At 42.4% G+C, this 23,246-nt stretch overlaps 1 protein-coding gene across 3 annotated transcripts in view; it reads left to right on the top strand.

Annotated features, from left to right (window-relative positions):
* tpp2 (tripeptidyl peptidase 2) overlaps positions 1 to 23,246 on the top strand; it is a 49,297-nt gene that overhangs the window by 6,917 nt on the left and 19,134 nt on the right. For all 3 annotated transcript variants that reach the window (XM_067442310.1, XM_067442309.1, XM_067442308.1), the window contains exons 3-20: positions 318 to 413; positions 519 to 623; positions 1,065 to 1,189; positions 3,195 to 3,358; positions 4,321 to 4,475; positions 5,688 to 5,764; positions 6,244 to 6,371; positions 7,517 to 7,765; positions 8,582 to 8,697; positions 10,586 to 10,757; positions 11,975 to 12,132; positions 12,212 to 12,288; positions 12,378 to 12,478; positions 16,571 to 16,725; positions 18,844 to 18,960; positions 19,995 to 20,095; positions 21,086 to 21,182; positions 22,409 to 22,546. In XM_067442310.1, coding sequence (XP_067298411.1) covers positions 318 to 413; positions 519 to 623; positions 1,065 to 1,189; positions 3,195 to 3,358; positions 4,321 to 4,475; positions 5,688 to 5,764; positions 6,244 to 6,371; positions 7,517 to 7,765; positions 8,582 to 8,697; positions 10,586 to 10,757; positions 11,975 to 12,132; positions 12,212 to 12,288; positions 12,378 to 12,478; positions 16,571 to 16,725; positions 18,844 to 18,960; positions 19,995 to 20,095; positions 21,086 to 21,182; positions 22,409 to 22,546 — 2,331 coding nt within the window. The remainder of the gene's footprint in view (positions 1 to 317; positions 414 to 518; positions 624 to 1,064; positions 1,190 to 3,194; positions 3,359 to 4,320; positions 4,476 to 5,687; positions 5,765 to 6,243; positions 6,372 to 7,516; positions 7,766 to 8,581; positions 8,698 to 10,585; positions 10,758 to 11,974; positions 12,133 to 12,211; positions 12,289 to 12,377; positions 12,479 to 16,570; positions 16,726 to 18,843; positions 18,961 to 19,994; positions 20,096 to 21,085; positions 21,183 to 22,408; positions 22,547 to 23,246) is intronic.

Below are 23,246 nucleotides of genomic sequence, written 5' to 3'. Positions count from 1 at the left end.
TCTAAAGTAGTTTAGGCTTGTAACTTCATGAAACATGCTCCGATCTTTGAAAAGTGTAAAATATAAAAAGTTTTGCTAACATATGATACCTACCATTTGACTCTCCTTGCTATAATTTTGGAGTTATTAAAGTTATATTTGTCATTCAGACAAAAACCCCTCTAAAAATACCCTCAGGGCTTAAGGGGTTAATGTACATTTCCTGAAGAAAATGTGAGTGGTGCTTGCAGAGGCAAAACTCGGGACCCGGTTTAAAATATTGCTAACTATACCTGTGTTATTGTAGCGTTTTTAACGGTTTTCCCACTTCTCCTCAGATTCCTGAATCTTGGGTGAACCCGTCTGGGAAATATCACATCGGAATAAAGAACGGCTACGATTTCTTCCCTAAAGCTCTCAAAGAGAGAATCCAGGTAATAATGTGACTGTGCAGATGTCATGATGTTCATATGTCATATGAGTGCTTATGACGTTTATGCGTGTGTGTGTGTGTGTGTGTGTGTGTGTGTGTGGTTCAGAAAGAGCGTAAGGAGAAGCTGTGGGATCCGGCGCACAGAGCCGCGCTCGCTGAGGCCAGTCGCAGGGTAGAAGAGTTCGACCAGACACACCCAAACCCCTCACAGGTCAGACCATGCTTTCCTTCACGAGAGCAAAGTCTCGCTCATAGGGATGGGTATCGTTAAGGTTTTAACGCTATTACTACTCTTACTGATACTGCTTATCGGCCTGGTACTTTTATATATTTATATTATGCCAAAGCTGACTGAACACTGGTGAGAATATTGCTTCAGAATAAATTATATTTACAACACACAAAAAACTACTTTTTTATGGACAAGCTAAATTTTTACTCTGACAAATGAATGACTGAGGTGAAGCACATACACATTATATATAATGTCGAGCCCTGTCATTGGCTGATGTCTTGTGAGTGATAGGTGGCCCCGCCCCCTTTAGAGAGAGAGAGAGAGAGAGAGAGAGAGAGAGAGAGGGTTATTGTTAGGTATTTGTGGATTGCTTTGCATGTTGAATATGCACTAAAATGATGTGAGTTTGTGTTTTAGATGGAGAAACTGCAGAAGGAGGAGCTCCAGTGTCATGTGGAGCTGTTAGGAGCCCTGGAGAAGAAGTACAGCGACCCCGGGCCGGTTTATGACTGTGTGTCGTGGCACGATGGCGTCACATGGAGGTCAGAACATACACACCTACACCATCAGCATTTGAAGGTCCCGTTTTTCGCGTGTTTTCGAAGCTTTGATTATGTTTACTGTGTGCAATACAACATGAGTTCATGTTTCGCGTGTAAAAAAACACAGTATTTATCAGACCATTGACTGATCTGTCCAGCGCTGTTTCCTCTGTCCTATAAACGGCCTGATGACTTCCTTGTTCTCTGAAGTCCCTCCTTCAGAAACATGTAACGAGTTCTGATTGGGCCAGCGCTTCCCGTGTTGTAATTGGACAGCAGCTTAGCGCACTTTGCCCGGAAAGGTCCCGCCTCTTACCATAACGGGGAGGTCCTCGCGCTGAATGCGCTCTTCTCCACTCGGGAGAGCAACGAGACCACGCCCCCTATTTTGCATATTCTTGTGGGCGGAGCTTTAGTCAACAAACGGTTCTAGTGACATCATCACAGCAGGAAGTGCAGCGGTGTAGTCCAAACCGGCCGCTCGCTGTCGGCTTTGAAAGGGAACTTCTGTTCAATAAAATATCTCGCTCGGCATTGAACTTTGAGCTTTATAATTTTACAGGTATTATTTATGCTCTAACAGCAACATCACACACTAACTAAAGTTTGAAAGATGGGATCGTGCAGAACAGGACCTTTAAGATCCTGATTCGAGATCCACCGATAATCGGTTTTACTGATATTTTTCCCAATATCTGGCTGATACCTGAAAGCCACACACACACGTACGTATGTTTGCCCATAGACTGTAAAAATAAAGGTATGAACTTCATCTCCAGAGTCACTTCATCAGCATTTCACCGTTTCATTTAAAGGGTTAGTTCAGCCAGAAATGTAAATAGTGATTAATTCCTCCTGTGGTTGGCCAGCCGTCAGACCTCCGCTCATCTTCACACACAGATGAAGATATTAGTGTTGAAATCCGATGGCTCAGAAAGGCCTTCATTGACACCAATGTCATTTCCTCTCTCAAGACCCATAAAGGCACTAAAGACGTCGTTACAAAGCCCATCTCACTACAGCGGCTCTACAATCATTGATGAAGAGGCCAGAATAGAGTTAGTGCGCAAAAAACACTAAATAACGACTTATATAGTGATGGCCGATTTCAGAACAAAGCTTCGAACCGTTCTGAGTCAGTGAATCGATTCATGATTCAAACCGTTATGAGTCAGTGAATCGATTCTTGATTCGGATCGCGAGTCAAACTGCTGAAATCACGTGACTTTGGCGATCCGAATCATGAATCGATTCCCTGACTCATAACGGTCTGAATCATGAATCGATTCACTGACTCATAACGGTTCGAAGCTTTGTTCTGAAATCGGCCATCACTCTATAAGTCGTTATTTAGTGTTTTTTGCACACAAAAACTATTTTCGTAATTGATGATATTGCGATGTTTAGCAACCAGAGTGAACTTGTTTCAAACTCCAGAAACAAACTTTGCTTTGGCCTGGTTTTGTACGTAATTACGCTTGAAGTATATGAAGGCCTTCAGACGAGTAGCGGAGATTAGTATCTTTATTAGACTTCATTAATCATGGGGATTCCACCTCATTATTCTATATTTATCTCTAGATTGTAATGCTAGTGCAGTTGTTGATTTTGTGTGTGTGTGTGTGGTTTTGTGACATATGAGGACACAAATGTGTATAATGCCATGGGTATGACACAGGTATTACAGGAGAGGGTGAAATATGAGGACATTACCCATGGCCCCACTTTACAAAAGGCTTATAAATCACACAGGAGGAGTTTTTATGAGAAAGTAAAAATGCAGAATGTTTCCTGTGATGGGTAGGTTTAGGGGCTGTGTGTGTGTGTGTGTGTGTGTGTGTGTGTGTGTGTGTGTGTGTGTGTGTGTGTGTGTGTGATGGGTAGGTTTAGGGGCAGTGTAAGGGGATAGAAAATACGGTTTGTACAGTATAAAAACCATTACGCCTATGGAATGTGCCCACATTTCACAACAACAAACGTGTGTGTGTGTGTGTGTGTGTGTCAGGGCTGTGGTGGACACGTCTGAGAGCGGAGACCTGTCGTCCTGCACCGTTCTGAGCTCCTATCGGGAGCGTCAGGAGTTCGCCACGCTGGGACTCGCAGAGATGCTCAATTACTCCATTAATATCTACGACGAGGGCAGCACGCTGTGCATCGTCACCAGCGGAGGTGAGGCAGCCAAACACATTTAAACTAATCAAAACATGATAAAATAATGGGTATAAAATACACACAGCTTTTTTGTCTTGTTTCTGGTCTAAATATTAAAAAATTCTTACATAAAGAAACATTTACTAGACAAGTAAAAATTATCTTGTTTTGGGAAAAAAATTCTTGTAACTAAAATTAAAATAACAATTTTAATTGCTTAAAGGGTTAGTTCACCCATAAATGAAATGTCTGTCATTAACGCCTCCCCCTAATGTCGTTCCACACCCGTAAGACCTCCGTTCATCTTCACACACAGTTTAAGATATTTTATATTTAGTCCGAGAGCGTATGCAAGTGTATGCACACTATACTGTCCATGTCCAGAAAGGGAATAAAAACATCATCACAGTAGTCCATATGAGACATCAGTGGGTTAATTAGAGTCTCTTGAAGCATCCAAAATACATTTGGGTCCAAAAATAACAAAAACTACGACTTTATTCAGCATTGGCTTCTCTTCCGCGTTTGTGTTCAATCCTCAAATAAAGATTCAAACGGTTATGAATCAGCGAATCGATTCATGATTCGGATCGCGTGTCAAACTGCTGAAATCACGAGACATTGGCGATCCGAATCATGAATCGATTCGCTGATTCATAGTCAAGACAATTTTTATTTTTAGATGTTTGGACTAGAAACAAGATAAAAATACTGAGTAGGGAAAATAATTTTTTGCAGTGTGTGAGTCTGACTGATAATTGAGCATCTGTATAAAAAAGACAAAAGGATAATTTTGACACTTAAGATGTAATGTTGGCTATCGCCACAGATAAACCCGTGGGATTATGACTGGTGCTGGCTCCTGGGTCACACATTGAGTGTATTATAAAGCTTAAAATGAACCGCTTGTTCATGAGTTGAATGTGTGAGAGTCTGCCTGATCATTGAGAGTCTGTGTATGGATCTGCATGTGTTTGCAGGAGCTCATGGGACGCATGTGGCCAGTATCGCAGCGGGTCATTTCCCAGAGGAGCCGGAGCGGAACGGTGTTGCCCCAGGGGCCCAAATCCTGGCCCTAAAGATCGGAGACACGCGCCTCAGCACCATGGAGACGGGGACCGGCCTCATCCGAGCCGTAAGAGAGCCGGCCGGCAATCACACTGCAAAATAAATGCTCTTCTTATTTAGTATTTTTGTCTCCAGTCCAAATATCTAACAATTCTTAAATCAAGATGCATTTATTAGATCAGTAAAACGACATGAGATGTTTTTTCTTGTTTTGTTGAAAATAAAATCAAAGTGAGTTTTTGCTCTAAACAGGCAAAATGATCTGCCAATGGGGTGAGAAAAATAATCTTATTTCTGTTTGGGACGGATGCAAGAAAAATAATTTTTCTCACCCCATTCATGGCAGATCACGGGTACGGGTACCCGACGGGTCAACCCGCAAATTTTGCGTAACGGGTGAAAAACATCCAGCTGTGTCGGATACGGGTCGGGTCGGACGAGGTTCTAACACGGGTTTAAAACCAGCATGTGCGAATGTAAAAATGTATGCGTATTTTTAGGAACACATCTACAAAAATATGTCTTGCCTATATTTCAAGTTAATAAAATAGTTTTAAAACAATATCAGGTTATTTGTGCTCGCGTCGCCACGTGCCCTCCCAGGATTCTCTCACTTTCCAAAAATCACACAAGGCTTCAAGGCTTCAACACTCGACGCGATCGAAGCTCAGCGCCGGACGCACACATTATATATGCGTGAGCTCAGTTTTGAATCCACTTCTGACAGGAGAGCTGCATGATGTGTGCATTGGCGCTCTGTGGCGCGACAGAATTTTGAACAACTTCCTGAGTCACCGCGGACCGCTCCGAATGCCGGCGCCGGTGTAAGTACACTCACTGAAAATAATGGGTTCGAATTTTAAAAACGTGGCGCGGGGCTGTAATTACTTTTTGTATGACCTGACCTGGCAATAAATGGTGTGGGCCTATATAATGTTTAAATGCTAAACTGTTTTTATTTCGGGGTCGGGTGTCGGCTCTATTTTAAGCGGATTTTAATTAGTGCTCCGTGTCGGAAAACGGGTCGGATGCGGTTTAACGCACCGCGGATACGGGATCGGACCCGTTCAGGACTCTGGCAGATCATTTTGCCTGTTTTAAGCAAAAACTCACTTCATTTTGATTTTATTTTTAAGAAAACAATTTTACTATTTACTGTATATTTGACAAATGTATAAAATAAATTACTCACATGATCTTAAATCACAATGTGTGTGTGTGTGTGTGTGTGTGTGTGTGTGTGTGTGTGTGTGTGTATGTGTGTGTGTGTGTTTTGCAGATGATTGAAGTGGTGAACTATAAGTGTGACCTGGTGAACTACAGTTACGGAGAGGCGACACATTGGCCGAACTCAGGGTGAGAATCTGTGCACACTGCAAAAAAATGTTTTTCTTACTCAGTATTTTTGTCGTGTTTCTAGTCCAAACATCTAAACATTCTTAAAGCAAGAAGTATTTACTCGACAAGCAAAAGTAATTGTCTTGTTTTGGGGGAAAATAACTCAAAATGAAGAGAGTTTTTGCTTAAAATAAGATAAATAATCTGCCAATAGGGTGAGAAAAATAATCTTAATTCAAACAGAAAACAAGATTATTTTTCTCACCCCATTGGCAGATTATTTATCTTATTTTAAGCAAAAACTCTCTTCATTTGAGTGAATTTTTCCCAAAACAAGACAATCATTTGTACTTGTCTAGTAAATTTTTCTTAATATAAGAATTTGTAGATATTTTGACTAGAAACAAGACAAAAATACTGAGTAAGAAAGCGTTTTTTGCAGTGCACTTCATGCCTTCGCTCTCAGGTTTAACTTTAACCATCTGCTTGTCGTGCAGGAGGATCTGTGAGGTCATCACGGAGGCGGTCCAGAAGTATAATGTGTTGTTTGTGTCGAGTGCGGGGAATAACGGGCCGTGTTTGTCCACCGTAGGCTGTCCTGGAGGAACCACGAGCAGCGTCATCGGTACTGACCGATAATTCAATACATGTTACTGCACTGCTTCTGATGTAAATACATTGCTCCTGACATGGCTTTAAAGGGTTAGTTCACCCAAAGATAAAATATGTCAGTCATGAACTCCTCCCCCTAATGTCGCTCCACACCCGTAAGACCTCCGTTCATCTTCACACACAGTTTAAGATATTTTATATTTAGTCCGAGAGCGTATGCAAGTGTATGCACACTATACTGTCCATGTCCAGAAAGGGAATAAAAACATCATCACAGTAGTCCATATGAGACATCAGTGGGTTAATTAGAGTCTCTTGAAGCATCCAAAATACATTTGGGTCCAAAAATAACAAAAACTACGACTTTATTCAGCATTGGCTTCTCTTCCGGGTTTGTGTTCAATCCTCAAATAAAGATTCGAACCGCTATGAATCAGTGAATCGATTCATGATTCGGATCGCCAAAGTCACGTGATTTCAGCAGTTTGACACGCGATCCGAATCATGAATCAATTCAAGACTCTAATTAGATTAATCATTGATGACAAAAATGCATTTGCCCACATATCTAAATGTGGGAAAGAAGTTGAATAAGCCCTATTTCTAAAAAAGGAGTGTTCCTTTAAGATCGTCCACAATCGAAGGCCTTAATGTGTTAAATTGCAGCAGAAAGTCTTAAATTCATTATCATGGCATTAAATGAGGGCTCTATGATTTCCTTTCATAAAACTGTAATTTACTGTATAATGCAGAACGTCTCGTCTGAATAAATCAACAGTAGGTCCGGCTCTTAAAGGGCCAGTTCTCCATTAATGAGAATCCTGGGATCATTTCCTCGGCCTAATGTGCTCAAACCCGTCAGACTTTCCTTCCTCATATAAAGCTAGATTTAAGATTATTTTTCTCACCCCATTGGCAGATTATTTTTTTTATTTTAAGCAAAAACTCTCTTCATTTTGAGTTATTTATATTGAGTTATTTATTTGAGTTGGCTTGTAAATACTTCTTGTTTTAAGAATTTTTAGATGTTTAGATTAGAAACAAGACAAAAATACTGAGTAAGAAGAGCATTTTTTGCAGTGTGTGATGTGTATGAACCCCTGTGAGCTGATGGTCCTGATGTGCAAGTGATTGATTGATTGATTGATTGATGTGCAGGTGTGGGCGCGTACGTCACTCCTGACATGATGGTGGCCGAATACTCTCTGCGAGAGAAGCTTCCGCCGAATCAGTACACCTGGTCGTCCCGCGGGCCGAGCACAGACGGGGCTCTGGGCGTCAGCATCAGCGCACCTGGAGGAGCCATCGCTTCCGTCCCCAACTGGACCCTCCGAGGGACGCAGCTGATGAACGGCACATCCATGTCCTCACCCAATGCCTGCGGAGGAATCGCCCTCGTGCTCTCAGGTGCCTTTCAGCACCACGGTCCGCTCTACTTTAGCTTTAAAGGGTTAGTTCACCCAAAAATGAAATGTCAGTCATTAACTCCTCTCCCTAATGTCGCTCCACACCCGTAAGACCTCCGTTCATCTTCACACACAGTTTAAGATATTTTATATTTAGTCCGAGAGCGTATGCAAGTGTATGCACACTATACTGTCCATGTCCAGAAAGGGAATAAAAACATCATCACAGTAGTCCATATGAGACATCAGTGGGTTAATTAGAGTCTCTTGAAGCATCCAAAATACATTTGGGTCCAAAAATAACAAAAACTACGACTTTATTCAGCATTGGCTTCTCTTCCGGGTTTGGTTATGAATCAGCGAATTGATTCATGATTCGGATCGCCAATGTCACGTGATTTCAGCAGTTTGACACGCAAGACTCTAATTAACCCACTGATGTCTCATATGGACTACTGTGATGATGTTTTTATTCCCTTTCTGGACATGGACAGTATAGTGTGCATACACTTGCATACGCTCTCGGACTAAATATAAAATATCTTAAACTGTGTGTGAAGATGAACGGAGGTCTTACGGGTGTGGAGCGACATTAGGGAGAGGAGTTCATGACAGACATTTCATTTTTGGGTGAATATTCGAATATACTCCCAGGTTTCTACTGATACAAAGCCATATGCTAATGGCAGAAGTAACCCTTTAATGAATCATTCATTAAACCGATTCGTTTAACCCTCTGGTGTCATTTCGTGCTGTGAATACTGAGGTGTGTGTGTGTGTTTGTGTGTGTGTGTGTGTGTGTGTGTGTGTGCGGCAGGTTTGAAGCAGAACGGCGTGCGTCCCACTGTGCCGGCGGTGCGGCGCGCTCTTGAAAACACGGCTCTGAAAGTGGAGGATATAGAAGTATTTGCACAGGGCCACGGCATCATTCAGGTACTGAGACACGGAGACTGCAATCAATGCTCTTCTTATTTAGTATCTTTGTCTTGTTTCCAGTCCCAAATATCTAAAAATTCTTAAATCAAGATGCATTTACTAGATCAGTAAAACGACATAAGATATTTTTCCTTGTCTTCTTAAAGATAAAAATAAAATTAAGTGATTTTTTTTGCTCAAAACAGGCAAAATTATCTGCCAATGGGGGGAGAAAAATAATCTTGTTTCTTGTTTTCGTCCCAAACAGAAATCAGATTATTTTTCTCCCCCCACTGGCAGATAATTTTGCCTGTTTTAAGCAAAAACTCATTTTGATATTTTTCCCCAGAAAACAAGCAAAAATATCTTATGTCATTTTACTGATCTAGTAAATGCATTTTTATTTAAAGGGTCATGAAACCCCCCTGCTGCAGCGGTGTTTTTTCACACCTTCGATTTGAAAAAGCTTGTTAAAAGGGGAGTGGTCGACTGTGAAAAGGTGGGATGGTATTGTGTGGAAAGAGGGAATGGTTTGCATAAATAGGGGAGTGTCAGTAGGTGCATTTAGATTAGCGATACCAACAGCAGCAGTTACAGCGGTTCTGAGACGTGTTCTTGGTTCCCGTTGGCATTGTTTACCACAGTGAGATTAAATGAGGGATGAGTACCAGCGAATGAGAGAGCTATGAGTGGCGTGCAGCAGAGATCGCAAATCATTCAGCTCTTCAAACCAGCATAATTCAGTGAGAAATGAAAATAAATGTTATTCTGCATGACGAAATATTTTGCAAACGTGATAAAAAAATTGTCCAAATATGCACGCTGTTTGGCAAGATGAACAACGCACCGACGTGATAAGAGAACGTGAACCACCCAACATGCGATGTGATAGAGATGTGTAATTCTAGATCGGGGTAAAAGCGAAGGGGTTTGAGGCTTCATAGTCTCGACCGCGCATCTGAAGCAGAGCGACGCGCGCTGGGTTGCCGTGACGATCCGCGCGGTCACTCGGCAGCTAAATCTATATTTGTCCAAATATGCAGCACACTGTTTCACTAAGAGCCCGAACACATGCGGTTTAGTGCATGGCTGTGACCACAAATAAAACGGAGAGGACGTGGCTTTTGTTCATTATCCTACAGATTGGTTATTTTGCACTCCTGACAAAAATTAGGTAATGCTTGCAGGTTCGGCGTGCGATTGCTCAAGTTAATTTTACTTTACCGAGCCTTTGTAGCAAAGGCTTCCACAGACGGCGCCGGTTACAGCTTGCTCGGCGCGCTTTACGTTATTTCGTATCAGCACAACGCCAAGCTTTCCTCCGTGACTTTTCCGCACGCTGCTTCCAAAACTTCCCCACCATATCTCTACAATAATGATGGAAGACGAGCCTGACAGAAGTGACTGTCTCATGTATATTAACTAAATTATCTTGTATGCATACTACAGCGCAGGGATTGGACTGAATGAGCTTTATGTCATGAATATATATCGAGAATCGCTCGGAGCGGTCGACGTCAGCATGTGCCCAGCAGCCCATACTTGGGCTGAAAAGGCCGCGCCGACGTCAGCATTTGTGACGTTGCTCCGACAAAGCTTTTCAAACCGGAAGACAGAAATCGCTCTGAAAAATGCAAAAATAACTATTTTCACATATGAATACCATTAATGAGTACCCTTAGTGTTTTCAATGATGTGCAGCCTATACATATCTGTTTACATCTCAAAAAAAGTGTTTTGGGGTTTCATGACCCTTTAAGAATATTTAGATATTTGGACTGGAAACAAGACAAAAATACTGAGTAAGGAGCATTTTTAGCAGTGCATGCTTACGTGTGCTCGTCCTCATCACTCATGAATGTGTGTGTGTGTGTGTGTGTGTGTGTGTGTGTGTGTGCGTGCGCAGGTGGAGCGGGCGTTCGACTACCTCATGCAGCACGCAGGTCTGCCCAGCAGTAGCCTCGGCTTCAGTGTGACCGTGGGGTCGCAGCGAGGCCTTTACCTCAGAGACCCGAACCATGTCAGCGGCCCATCGGACCATGGAGTCGGCATCGAGCCCGTGTTCCCAGAGAACTCAGGTACACACACTTCACATCATAGAGTGTGTGAGTGTGTTTGATCTTAAAGGGATAGCTCACCCAAAAATGAGCCTGTGATGCTTATCTGCTGACCCCCAGTGCATCCAACATGTAGGTGTGTTTGTTTCTTCAGGAGAACACAAATGAAGATTTTGAACTCAACTGTTGCTGTATTTATCTAATTTTTTACCTCAAATACAATGCTATATCCAACAGCCTGGGACACGCTTCACTTCCGGTAAGGTCAAAATCCACGATCTGACTCCAGATCGTGTATTTTTGGACCTCACCGGACGTGAAGTGCATTCTTTTGGATATAACGTTGTATTTGAGGTGAAAAATGATATAAATACAGCTCGATTTCTCACACAAACTGATCGCTTTGTGTCTTAAGATATCAGTGTGTCGTCATGAGCCACAGGGCTCTTTGTGCATGTTGTCTAAGCATGTTTTGTTTTTGCTCTCATAGAGTTGTTCCCCATTCACATCATTATATGACCCACACAGCAACGGCTGAGTTAAAAATCTTCATTTGTGTTCTCCTGAAGAAACACACACACCTATGCCGCCCTGGGGGTCAGCGGATAAACATCACAGGCTCAATTTTTTGCTGAACTAACCCTTTAAGCCAGTGCAGAAAATTCCTAATTTTGTGTGTCCCGGGTCAAAAATGACCCGCATTTTAAATAGCATATGATTAGGCAATATGATCACCAGATATTGTAGGGCCCTATGAAATCAATAGTTTATTTTTATTTTTCTGGACTCCAGTTTAATGGTTAAATTTAAGTTGTATTAATCAAAATCACGTCTAATTAATTGGAATTATGAAACTTGTACAATTTAACAACAATTTATTAAAGGTTTAACAAAAATTTAGTGCCCTATGAAATTTAAAAAGACAAAAAAAATACAAATTCTGTGTTTAATTAAACCATTAAAATTAGTGATCGACCGGTATAGATTTTTTTATAACCAATACGATACCAATTATTTGCATGTTTATGCGCCGATAACCAGTATATAGAACCAACATTTATTTATTGTGTTATTTCTGTTTTTTACATTTATAGCAAAAGCACCGAAGTGTAATTTTTAAACACTGTAATTTTTGCAATTTCACTCCCTTGCATACAGAACAAAAGACACTTCTACATAAATAGTCTGAAAAAGTGCATTGTGTGTGTGTGACGTATTATGGGATGTTTTCTCCGCAGAGAACTCGGCGCGTATCTCTCTTCAGCTTCACCTGGCTCTGATCTGCAATGCCTCCTGGGTTCACTGTCCATTGCACCTGGAGCTCATGAATCAGTGCCGGCACCTCAACATCCGGGTCGACCCATCGGGCCTGCGTGAGGGGCTCCACTACACCGAGGCACGGAGCCATTCCTCCAACTTCACCATGCTCATGAATGTCCTGAAATCCATTGTGTGCTAATGATGGTGTTTTGCAGGTGTGTGGATACGACACGTCGGCTCTCAGCGCTGGTCCTCTCTTCAGAGTGCCCATAACGGTTATAATCCCTGCCAAGTGAGTCCAATGGCTTCTCTGCGTCAGAGACTGTGTGTGTGTGTGTGTGTGTGTGTGACGTGTGTGTGACGTGTGTTTGTGTCTTATAGAGTAGCTGAGAGTCAGGAGGTCACTTTCACAGACGTCCACTTCAGACCAGGACAGATCCGACGGCATTTCATCTCCGTCCCTCGTGGAGCGTCATGGGCTGGTAATGTTTGTGTGTGTGTGTGTGAGCGACACGCACCGGCCCACAATCGGCTCTACACACATTTCTCCTGATAATCAGCTCTACACACATTTCTCCAGATAATCAACTCTACGCACATTTCTCCCGATAATCAGCTCTACGCACATTTCTCCAGATAATCAGCTCTACGCACATTTCTCCCGATAATCAGCTCTACAAACATTTCTCCAGACAATCGGCTCTACACACATTCCTCCAGATAATCGGCTCTACACACATTTTCCAGATAATCGGCTCTACACATATTTCTCCCGATAATCGGCTCTACGCACATTTCTCCCGATAATCGGCTCTACGCACATTTCTCCCGATAATCGGCTCTACGCACATTTCTCCCGATAATCGGCTCTACGCACATTTCTCCCGATAATCGGCTCTACGCACATTTCTCCTGATAATCGGCTCTACGCACATTTCTCCCGATAATCGGCTCTACGCACATTTCTCCCGATAATCAGCTCTACGCACATTTCTCCCGGTAATAAGCTCTACGCACATTTCTCCCGATAATCGGCTCTACACACATTTCTCCCGATAATCAGCTCTACACACATTTCTCCCGATAATCGGCTCTACGCACATTTCTCCCGATAATCAGCTCTACGCACATTTCTCCCGATAATCAGCTCTACGCACATTTCTCCTGATAATCGGCTCTACACACATTTCTCCCGATAATCAGCTCTACACACATTTCTCCCGATAATCAGCTCTACGCACATTTCTCCCGATAATCGGCTCTACGTACATTTCTCCCGATAATCAGCTCTACGCACATTTCTCCCGATAATCAGCTCTACACTCATTTCTCCCGATAATCAGCTCTACGCACATTTCTCCCAATAATCAGCTCTACGCACATTTCTCCCAATAATCAGCTCTACACACATTTCTCCCGATAATCGGCTCTACGCACATTTCTCCCGATAATCGGCTCTACGCACATTTCTCCCGATAATCGGCTCTACGCACATTTCTCCCGATAATCGGCTCTACGCACATTCCTCCCGATAATCAGCTCTGCGCACATTTCTCCCGATAATCAGCTCTACAAACATTTCTCCAGATAATCGGCTCTACGCACATTTCTCCAGATAATCGGCTCTACGCACATTTCTCCAGATAATCGGCTCTACGCACATTCCTCCCGATAATCGGCTCTACGCACATTCCTCCTGATAATCGGCTCTACGCACATTTCTCCCGATAATCGGCTCTACGCACATTTCTCCAGATAATCGGCTCTACGCACATTTCTCCAGATAATCGGCTCTACACTCATTCCTCCTGATAATCAGCTCTACACACATTTCTCCAGATAATCGGCTCTACGCACATTCCTCCCGATAATCGGCTCTACACACATTTTCCAGATAATCGGCTCTACACACATTTCTCCCGATAATCAGCTCTACGCACATTTCTCCCGATAATCAGCTCTACAAACATTTCTCCAGATAATCGGCTCTACGCACATTTCTCCAGATAATCGGCTCTACACACATTCCTCCCGATAATCAGCTCTACGCACATTTCTCCCGATAATCAGCTCTACAAACATTTCTCCAGATAATCGGCTCTACGCACATTTCTCCAGATAATCGGCTCTACGCACATTCCTCCCGATAATCGGCTCTACGCACATTCCTCCCGATAATCGGCTCTACGCACATTTCTCCAGATAATCGGCTCTACGCACATTTCTCCAGATAATCGGCTCTACGCACATTTCTCCCGATAATCAGCTCTACAAACATTTCTCCAGATAATCAGCTCTACGCACATTTCTCCCGATAATCAGCTCTACGCACATTTCTCCCGATAATCAGCTCTACAAACATTTCTCCAGATAATCAGCTCTACGCACATTTCTCCCGATAATCGGCTCTATGCACATTTCTCCCGATAATCAGCTCTACACACATTTCTCCAGATAATCGGCTCTACGCACATTTCTCCAGATAATCAGCTCTACGCACATTTCTCCCGATAATCAGCTCTACAAACATTTTTCCCGATAATCGGCTCTACACACATTCCTCCCGATAATCGGCTCTACACACATTCCTCCCGATAATCGGCTCTACACACATTTTCCAGATAATCGGCTCTACACACATTTCTCCCGATAATCGGCTCTACGCACATTCCTCCCGATAATCAGCTTTACGCACATTTCTCCCGATAATCGGCTCTACGCACATTCCTCCCGATAATCGGCTCTACGTACATTTCTCCCGATAATCGGCTCTACGCACATTTCTCCCGATAATCGGCTCTACGTACATTTCTCCCGATAATCGGCTCTACGCACATTCCTCCTGATATTCGGCTCTACACACATTTCTCCCGATAATCGGCTCTACGCACATTCCTCCCGATAATCGGCTCTACGCACATTTCTCCAGATAATTGGCTCTACGCACATTTCTCCCGATAATCTGCTCTACACACATTTCTCCCGATAATCAGCTCTACACACTCCTCCTGATAATCGGCTCTACACTCATTCCTCCAGATAATTGGCTCTACACACATTCCTCCTGATAATCGGCTCTACACACATTCCTCCTGATAATCGGCTCTACACGCATTCCTCCAGATAATCGGCTCGATACACATTCCTCCCTATAATCGGCTCTACACACATTCCTCCAGATAATCGGCTCTACACACATTCCTCCCTATAATCGGCTCTACACACATTCCTCCAGATAATCGGCTCTACACACATTCCTCCTGATAATCGGCTCTACACACATTTCTCCTGATAATCGGCTCTACACACATTCCTCCAGATAATCGGCTCTACACTCATTCCTCCTGATAATCGGCTCTACACCCATTCCTCCAGATAATCGGCTCTACACACATTCCTCCAGATAATCGGCTCTACACACATTCCTCCTGATAATCGGCTCTACACACATTTCTCCTGATAATCGGCTCTACACACATTCCTCCAGATAATCGGCTCTACACACATTCCTCCAGATAATTGGCTCTACACTCATTTCTCCTGATAATCGGCTCTACACACATTCCTCCAGATAATCGGCTCTACACTCATTCCTCCTGATAATCGGCTCTACACACATTCCTCCTGATAATCGGCTCTACACACATTCCTCCAGATAATCGGCTCTACACACATTCCTCCTGATAATCGGCTCTACACACATTCCTCCAGATAATCGGCTCTACACTCATTCCTCCAGATAATCGGCTCTACACTCATTCCTCCTGATAATCGGCTCTACACTCATTTCTCCTGATAATCGGCTCTACACACATTCCTCCAGATAATCGGCTCTACACTCATTTCTCCTGATAATCGGCTCTACACACATTCCTCCAGATAATCGGCTCTACACTCATTTCTCCAGAAATTCGGCTCTACACCCATTCCTCCTGATAATCGGCTCTACACACATTCCTCCTGATAATCGGCTCTACACCCATTCCTCCTGATAATCGGCTCTACACACATTCCTCCAGATAATCGGCTCTACACTCATTCCTCCTGATAATCGGCTCTACACACATTCCTCCAGATAATCGGCTCTACACTCATTTCTCCTGATAATCGGCTCTACACACATTCCTCCAGATAATCGGCTCTACACTCATTTCTCCAGATAATCGGCTCTACACACATTCCTCCAGATAATCGGCTCTACACACATTCCTCCAGATAATCGGCTCTACACACATTCCTCCAGATAATCGGCTCTACACTCATTTCTCCAGATAATCGGCTCTACACCCATTCCTCCTGATAATCGGCTCTACACACATTCCTCCTGATAATCGGCTCTACACCCATTCCTCCTGATAATCGGCTCTACACACATTCCTCCTGATAATCGGCTCTACACCCATTCCTCCTGATAATCGGCTCTACGCACATTTCTCCTGATAATCGGCTCTACACACATTTCTCCAGATACTCGGCTCACAACCCTAATGAAATGTTGATATCATGACAACACTAGTGTGAATGAATGATGCATCAATGCAACGCTAATCTATGACCCGTGCTTGTTCTTCCAGAGATCTCGCTGACGTCTCGCTCTGGAGACGTTTCGTCGAAGTTCGTGCTGCACGCGGTTCATCTGGTGAAGCAGAAAGCGTACCGAGCCAATGAGTTCTACAAGTTCTCATCTCTGCTGGAGAAGGGCTCGCTCACAGAGGCTTTCCCTGTGCTGGTGAGCCTTCTGCTCCACCTGGGGTTTAATACGGGTTTAGCTGTGTGATCAGGTCACATGATCTGATGTGTTTGTGTGTGCGTGTGTGTGTGTTCCTTGTTTGCCAATACTTGTGAGGGCACAAATGTCCTCACTTATAAACAGTTTTGGGAGTAACTCATTACAAAAGTAATACATTACAGTAACTTATTACTTTTTGCTGTAACGCAGTAGTGTAAGGCATTACTATTCAATTTTCAGTAATATTTTACTCGGTACATTTCCAGTAACGCTTGCGTTACCCCCCCCCCCCCCCCCCCCCCAAATACAATAAAACAAAAAAGGAAAAGGAAAAAAGGGCGCGATACATTAACGCATGAAAAATGCAAGTTATTACCTGTTCGTGGTCATTCAATAGCCGCGTGTGGTGTCCAGGTTAGTAATTAAATACTAAATGACAGCTTCTGATATATTTTTGTATAGCGATTTACTTCATTTTCCTTCAAGTTAGTACTTCAGTTCATCTCCCTCTTGCTGGTACATTTGGATATTGTGTGTAGTCCAGTAAAGGCGTAAATGTTTATTGCGGATTTTACAGAAGTGCCGCAGGCATGATTTCAGCCTCTGTGCTCGCGCTGGCCAGTGGAAATGTGGCTAAAGAAGGTTTAAAGGCTCTGTCATTTCAAAGAATAGCACAACGGCGAGCGCGTCGAAGAACGGACGAGAGACGAGGCGCGCGCTGCTGAGCCAAACTATAGGCCTAATGCCTATAAACAACACTTGGGTGAAGATGACAGAATAAGACTACTGCACACCGTGACACCGTCGTTTAGATTTTTTATAGTAATAAAGTCATTTAGTTCAGTTAGAGAACAGGCCGTTCAAATAAAAACGGAAGGTGTCTGCTAAGCATGAGCCGAACATGTGATCTTGAGCTGACAGATGATCGTGGAAGATTTGGTTTCAAAGTGAAATGTAAAAGCGCCTATTAAAGGGGGTTTGTCATTGTGTTGTGTATTTCATTAAGAATAATAGGCTAATTTTAAACCGAAACTAAAATCTGCTTGGCCGCAGAGAGCGCGCATTTACTAACGAGCTGTCATTCTGGTGTGCGCGCACTGGCGCGTTTTCAGTTCATATGGAAGCTTAACTTTTATAAGAATTCTTTGAAAGCACTCGCTTTGCATCCGCTCCCGTTATTAATGACCAAGCGGCAGTGCGCATGTTCCTTTCGGTTAAATAGAATAGTGATTTAAAAGCCCAGATACCGGTGTTGTCACCACCGTCTCATCCCTACTGTACATTCGCGAGATGGATGCGCATTGCTTAGTTTATCAGAGATAAGGACAAGAACGTATAGGCTATCAAATGCAAATGCAGTCAAATACAACCTTTTTCTAAAACTGAAATAACTATCTCGCAAATGTCGCAACAATAAGAAAAGAATAAATGCGCATATTGTCATAACTTAGAGTTTACACAGTTCTGTTGTGTCTATGAACAGAAGCTATTCCCAGATATTGCCAGATAATCACTTTACCTTTAAAATAATACTTATAACAGAGTTGGATCGTCATGATTTCTTGCATTGTCTTGAGCATTCACTTTTTTGCCAATTCTCTATAGTTAGCCTGGATGGCCCATGTCATTATGCTTCATCATATTGCCTTCTACTGGATGTAAAATGCTCTCTGCCTACATTTTAGAATGTTAAGAGCTACTTCTGAAGTTATTTTGGTGAAAGTAACTCAAAAGTAATACAGGAGTAATGTAACGCATTACAATTCTGAGACAGTAATATTGTAATGTAATGAATTACTTTTAAATAGCAGTAATAAGTAATCTATAATATATTACAGTTTGGAAGTAACTTGCACAACACTGCTTATAAAGTAAAATATGAAAACTCACTAGTGAGGATATTTGACTGGTCCTCACTAGTTAAAAAGGCTTATAAATCGGCCACAACAAGTTTTTATTTAAATCTATTGTTTAGCACATGTGTCTGGGATGGGGAGGTTTAGGGATAGGGGTTGGGTTAGGGGATAGAAAATATCATTAACCTGATATAAAGTCTATGTAATGTCCTCACTAATATAGTGAAACAAACGTGTGTGTGTGTGTGTGTGTGTGTCTCAGCCAGGACGGACTCTGGAGTTCTGTGTGGCTCGCTGGTGGGCGAGTCTCGGTGATGTCACCATTGATTATGTCATTTCCTTCCACGGGCTGATGACCTCACCCTCCCCTCTTCACATCGTGAGTCCCATTTCAATACTTTAATTCATCAAGGGCGCATCAAAGTGATCAAAAGTGACATTTATAATGTTACAATAGATTCTATTTCAAATAATGGCTGTTCTATTGAACTTTCTATTCATCAAAGAATCCTGAGAAATAAAGTGTATCACGACTGTTTTTTAACTATGATAATAATCAGAAATGTTTCTCAAGCATCAGATGCTCATATTAGAGTGAATGGTGATCATGTGACACTGAAGACTGTAGTAATGCTGAAGATGATCACAGGAATAAATCACACTTTACTATATATTCACATCAGGGCTCGACATTAAGCATGTTCATGTGCTTCTCCTTCGGACAAGTAAATAAGTCATTCACTTGTCTGAGTATAAAAGTAATTCACTTGTCTGAGTATAAAAGTTGTAAATATAATAATTTATTCTGAAGCAATATTCTCACCAGTGTTCAATCAGCTTTGGCATATTGTAAATTTGCATATTTGTTATATTTTACCTTTTATTAAGGTAAAAATAATCTTATTAAATGTAGGCTATGCTTCAGGTTTCATATTATATTCTTAAATTTGATCTGTACATTAAATTAGAATAAGACACTTAAAGGGCTGTTACAATCAAATTAAATAATTTACACTGAAAAATTACAACTGCATTAAATAATGTTTTGAGATTTGTATTTTTGAATAAACAAAATAATAAATGTTGGAAAGTGTTTAAACATGAAACTAAACCACCAGTAGGTGGCAGCAGGTGAGTCTGAATGAGTGAGTCATTGAGTCGATTCATTCAAACACTGAATCATTCAAGAATCTTTGATTCAACTGATTTATTCAAACGCTGAATGATTCATGTGTTAATGTCAAGCCCTGCACATAGAGAACAGCTGCTTTACACTGGTGGAATATTTCACTGTTTTACTGGATTTATGATCAGATAAATGAGCAGGAGAGATGTTTTAAACATAATAAAGTCATGGTGCATCAGAAGTGCTGTTGATTAAGGGCTCTTGTTTGTGTGTTCCTGTGTATCCAGCACGCCTCTGAAGGCATTTCCAGTTTCGAGGTCTGGTCTCCGTTGAGATATGAAGATGTTTCTCCTACAATCACACTGAAGAACTGGGTTCAGCCCCTCAGGTAACCACACACAACTCACACAGATCTCTGAATAATGTGCCGAAACGCCTCGCTTTCACTCATCAAACTCATCATGAGAGGGAACACTGAAAAAAATCTCTTCTTGCTTAGTAATTGTGTCTTGTTTCTAGTCTAAATATTTAACAAATCTTAAATCAAGATGCGTTTACTAGATCAGTAAAATTACATGAGATGTTTTTTCTTGTTTTGTTGAAAATAAAATCTAAATGAGTTTTTGCTTAAAGCAGGCAAAATGATCTGTCAATGTGGTGAGAAAAATAATCTTATTTCTGTTCGGGACGGAAACAAGAAACAAGATTTCAATCAGAAATAAGATTATTTTTCTCACCCCATCGGCAGATCATTTTGCCTGCTTTAAGCAAAAACTCATTTTGATTTTATTTTCAACAAAACAAAAAAATATATTTTATATAATTTTACTTATCTAGTAAATGCATCTTGATTTAAGAATTTTTAGATATTTGGACTAGAAACAGGAAAAACATACTAAATAAGAAGAGCAGTTTTTGCAGTGTATCGAGTGAATCGCTTCACAAACAAGAACAGATGTAGGGGCGGGGCTTGATCCTGTCTGTGTGGAATTGATTGGATGGCTGTGGTTTGCTATTGGCTGATCTCATGTGAGTGACAGGTGGCCCCGCGCTCATCATCAGATGTCGTTATTCTGATTAAAAATTATGAATTTAACACAATAATGATGATGTGTACCGATAAACACTGTAATATTACGAATGTCAATGTGGATTTTTAAAGGCATTCCTAATCGCTTCGCTCTGCTGATCTAGTGTGCATCAGTTTATATACTCATGCATGCTGTCAGAATAATGTTCAGTAATGCCCATAAATACAGTTTAAGTATTTTAGATAATAAACCCTTCCTCTGGGAGCTCTTCAAGTGAAATGCGTTTAAATATTTTATGTCTTTATGGAATATGCAACCCCTCTTCTGTGTGTGTTTCTCCTCTACAGGCCTGTAAGCGCTAAAATCAAACCCCTCGGTGTCAGAGATGTGTTACCCAACAACAGACAGCTCTATGAGATCGTCCTCACGTATAATTTCCATCAGGCGAGTACATTGTGAGATACTTTTATGAGTTATACACTGCTCAGGCATAACATTATGACTGGTGAATAACACTGATGAGCTCTCCATCACCTGTTAGTGGGTGGGATATATTAGGTAGCAAGTGAACATTTTGTCCTCAGAGTTGATGTGTGTGAAGCAGGAGAAATGGGCAAGCGTAAGGATTTGAGCGAGTTTGGCCAGATTGTGACGGCTAGACGACTGGGTCAGAGCATCTCCAAAACTGCAGCTCTTGTGGGCTGTTCCCGGTCTGCAGTGGTCAGTATCTATCAAAAGTGCTCCAAGGAAGGACCAGTGGAGAACCGGCCACAGGGTCATGGGCGGCCACAGGGTCATTGATGCACGAGGGGAGCGAAGGCTGGCCCGTGGGGTCCGATCAAACAGACGAGCTACTGGAGCTCAAACTGCTCCAGAAGTTAATGCTGGTTCTGATAGAAAGCTGTCAGAATACACAGAGCAGCTCAGTTTGAGGCGTATGGGGCGGCATAGGGTGACCTCTGACCCCTGACCCCGCCGAAAGCACCAACAGTGGCACATGAGCATCAGAACTGGACCACGGAGCAATGGAAGAAGGTGGCCTGGTCTGAGGAATCACATGTTCTTCTTCATCACGTGGATGGCCGGGTGTGTGTGTGTGTGTGGCTTACCTGAGGAACACATGGCCCCAGGATGCACTATGGGAAGAAGGCGAGCCGGCGGAGGCAGTGTGATGCTTTGGCCAATGTTCTGCTGGGAAACCTTGGGTCCTCCATCCATGTGGATGTTACTTTGACACGCTCCACCTACCTAAGCATTGCTGAGACCATGTTCAGCCTTTGATGGAAACGGTATTCTGGTGTCTGTGGCTCTTCCAGCAGGATAATGCTCCTGACACAAAGAACAAATGCTTCAGGAATGGTTTGAGGAGCACAACGACCAGTTTGAGGCGTCGACTCGGCCTCCAGATTCCCCAGATCTCAATCCAATCGAGCATCTGTGAGATGAGCTGAACAAACAAGTCCGATCCATGGAGGCCACACCTTGCAATTTACAGGACTTAAAGGATCTGCTGCTAACATCTTGGTGCCAGATACCACAGCACACCTTCAGGGGTCTAGTGGAGTCCACATCTCGATGGGTTAAGGGGACCAACACAACATTAGGAAGTTATGCCTGGCCGGTGTATTTATGTTGTTGCTTCAGTGATTGAATGATTCTTGATTTTTCAGCCCAAGAGTGGCGAAGTGACGCCCAGCTGTCCGCTGCTGTGTGAGCTATTATACGAGTCTGAGTTCGACAGTCAACTCTGGCTCCTGTTTGACCAGAACAAGAGACTCATGGGATCTGGCGACGCCTACCCACACCAGGTAACCAGACGAAACGCCAACATTCACAGAACACACTGCAAAAAATGCTCTGTATTCTTGTTTCCAGTCCAAATATAAAAAAAATCTTAAATCAAGATGCATTTACTAGATCAGTAAAACGTCATAAGATATTTTTCCTTGTTTTCTGGGGAAAAATATCTAAATGAAGTGACTTTTTACTTAAAACAGGCAAAATGATCTGCCAATGGGGTAAGAAAAATAATCTTATTTCTGTTTGTGACGAAAACAAGAAACAAGATCTCTAAAGAGACCAATTTTATGATTTTTGAACAAATGAAACAACATCAATCAGAAACCAGATTATTTTTCTCACACCATTGGCAGATCATTTTGCCTGTTTTAAGCCGGGTGCACACTGTGCGATTTTGTCCACGATTTGGCCGTCTGGGACAAATTTAGCAAATCCTAAAAGATTCCTCAGATCCGAGGCTAAAATCTGACGTCTTTGGTCGTTAGTTTGACATGTTCACCGGCAGCCGATTAATGAGCGCTGCGATCAAATTTTACCTCAGACGAAATTCTGGCAGTGTCAGAAGATTTGGCAATCAATTCTGCAGTGTGACTTCTCCAACGACGACAGTCAAATATCTCTGTTTTTCAAGACAAACTATGACCAAAACTAGAGCTAGAGATTTCTTTGTAGCCAGCATTTCAGTCCCTCGTGTAATGCAGCTCACTG

Source organism: Pseudorasbora parva, chromosome 4 (assembly GCF_024679245.1).
Source record: "Pseudorasbora parva isolate DD20220531a chromosome 4, ASM2467924v1, whole genome shotgun sequence".
NCBI classification, from domain to species: Eukaryota; Metazoa; Chordata; class Actinopteri; order Cypriniformes; family Gobionidae; genus Pseudorasbora; species Pseudorasbora parva.
Note: the sequence above shows the minus strand (reverse complement) of the source record. Positions and strands in the feature narration are given on the sequence as shown.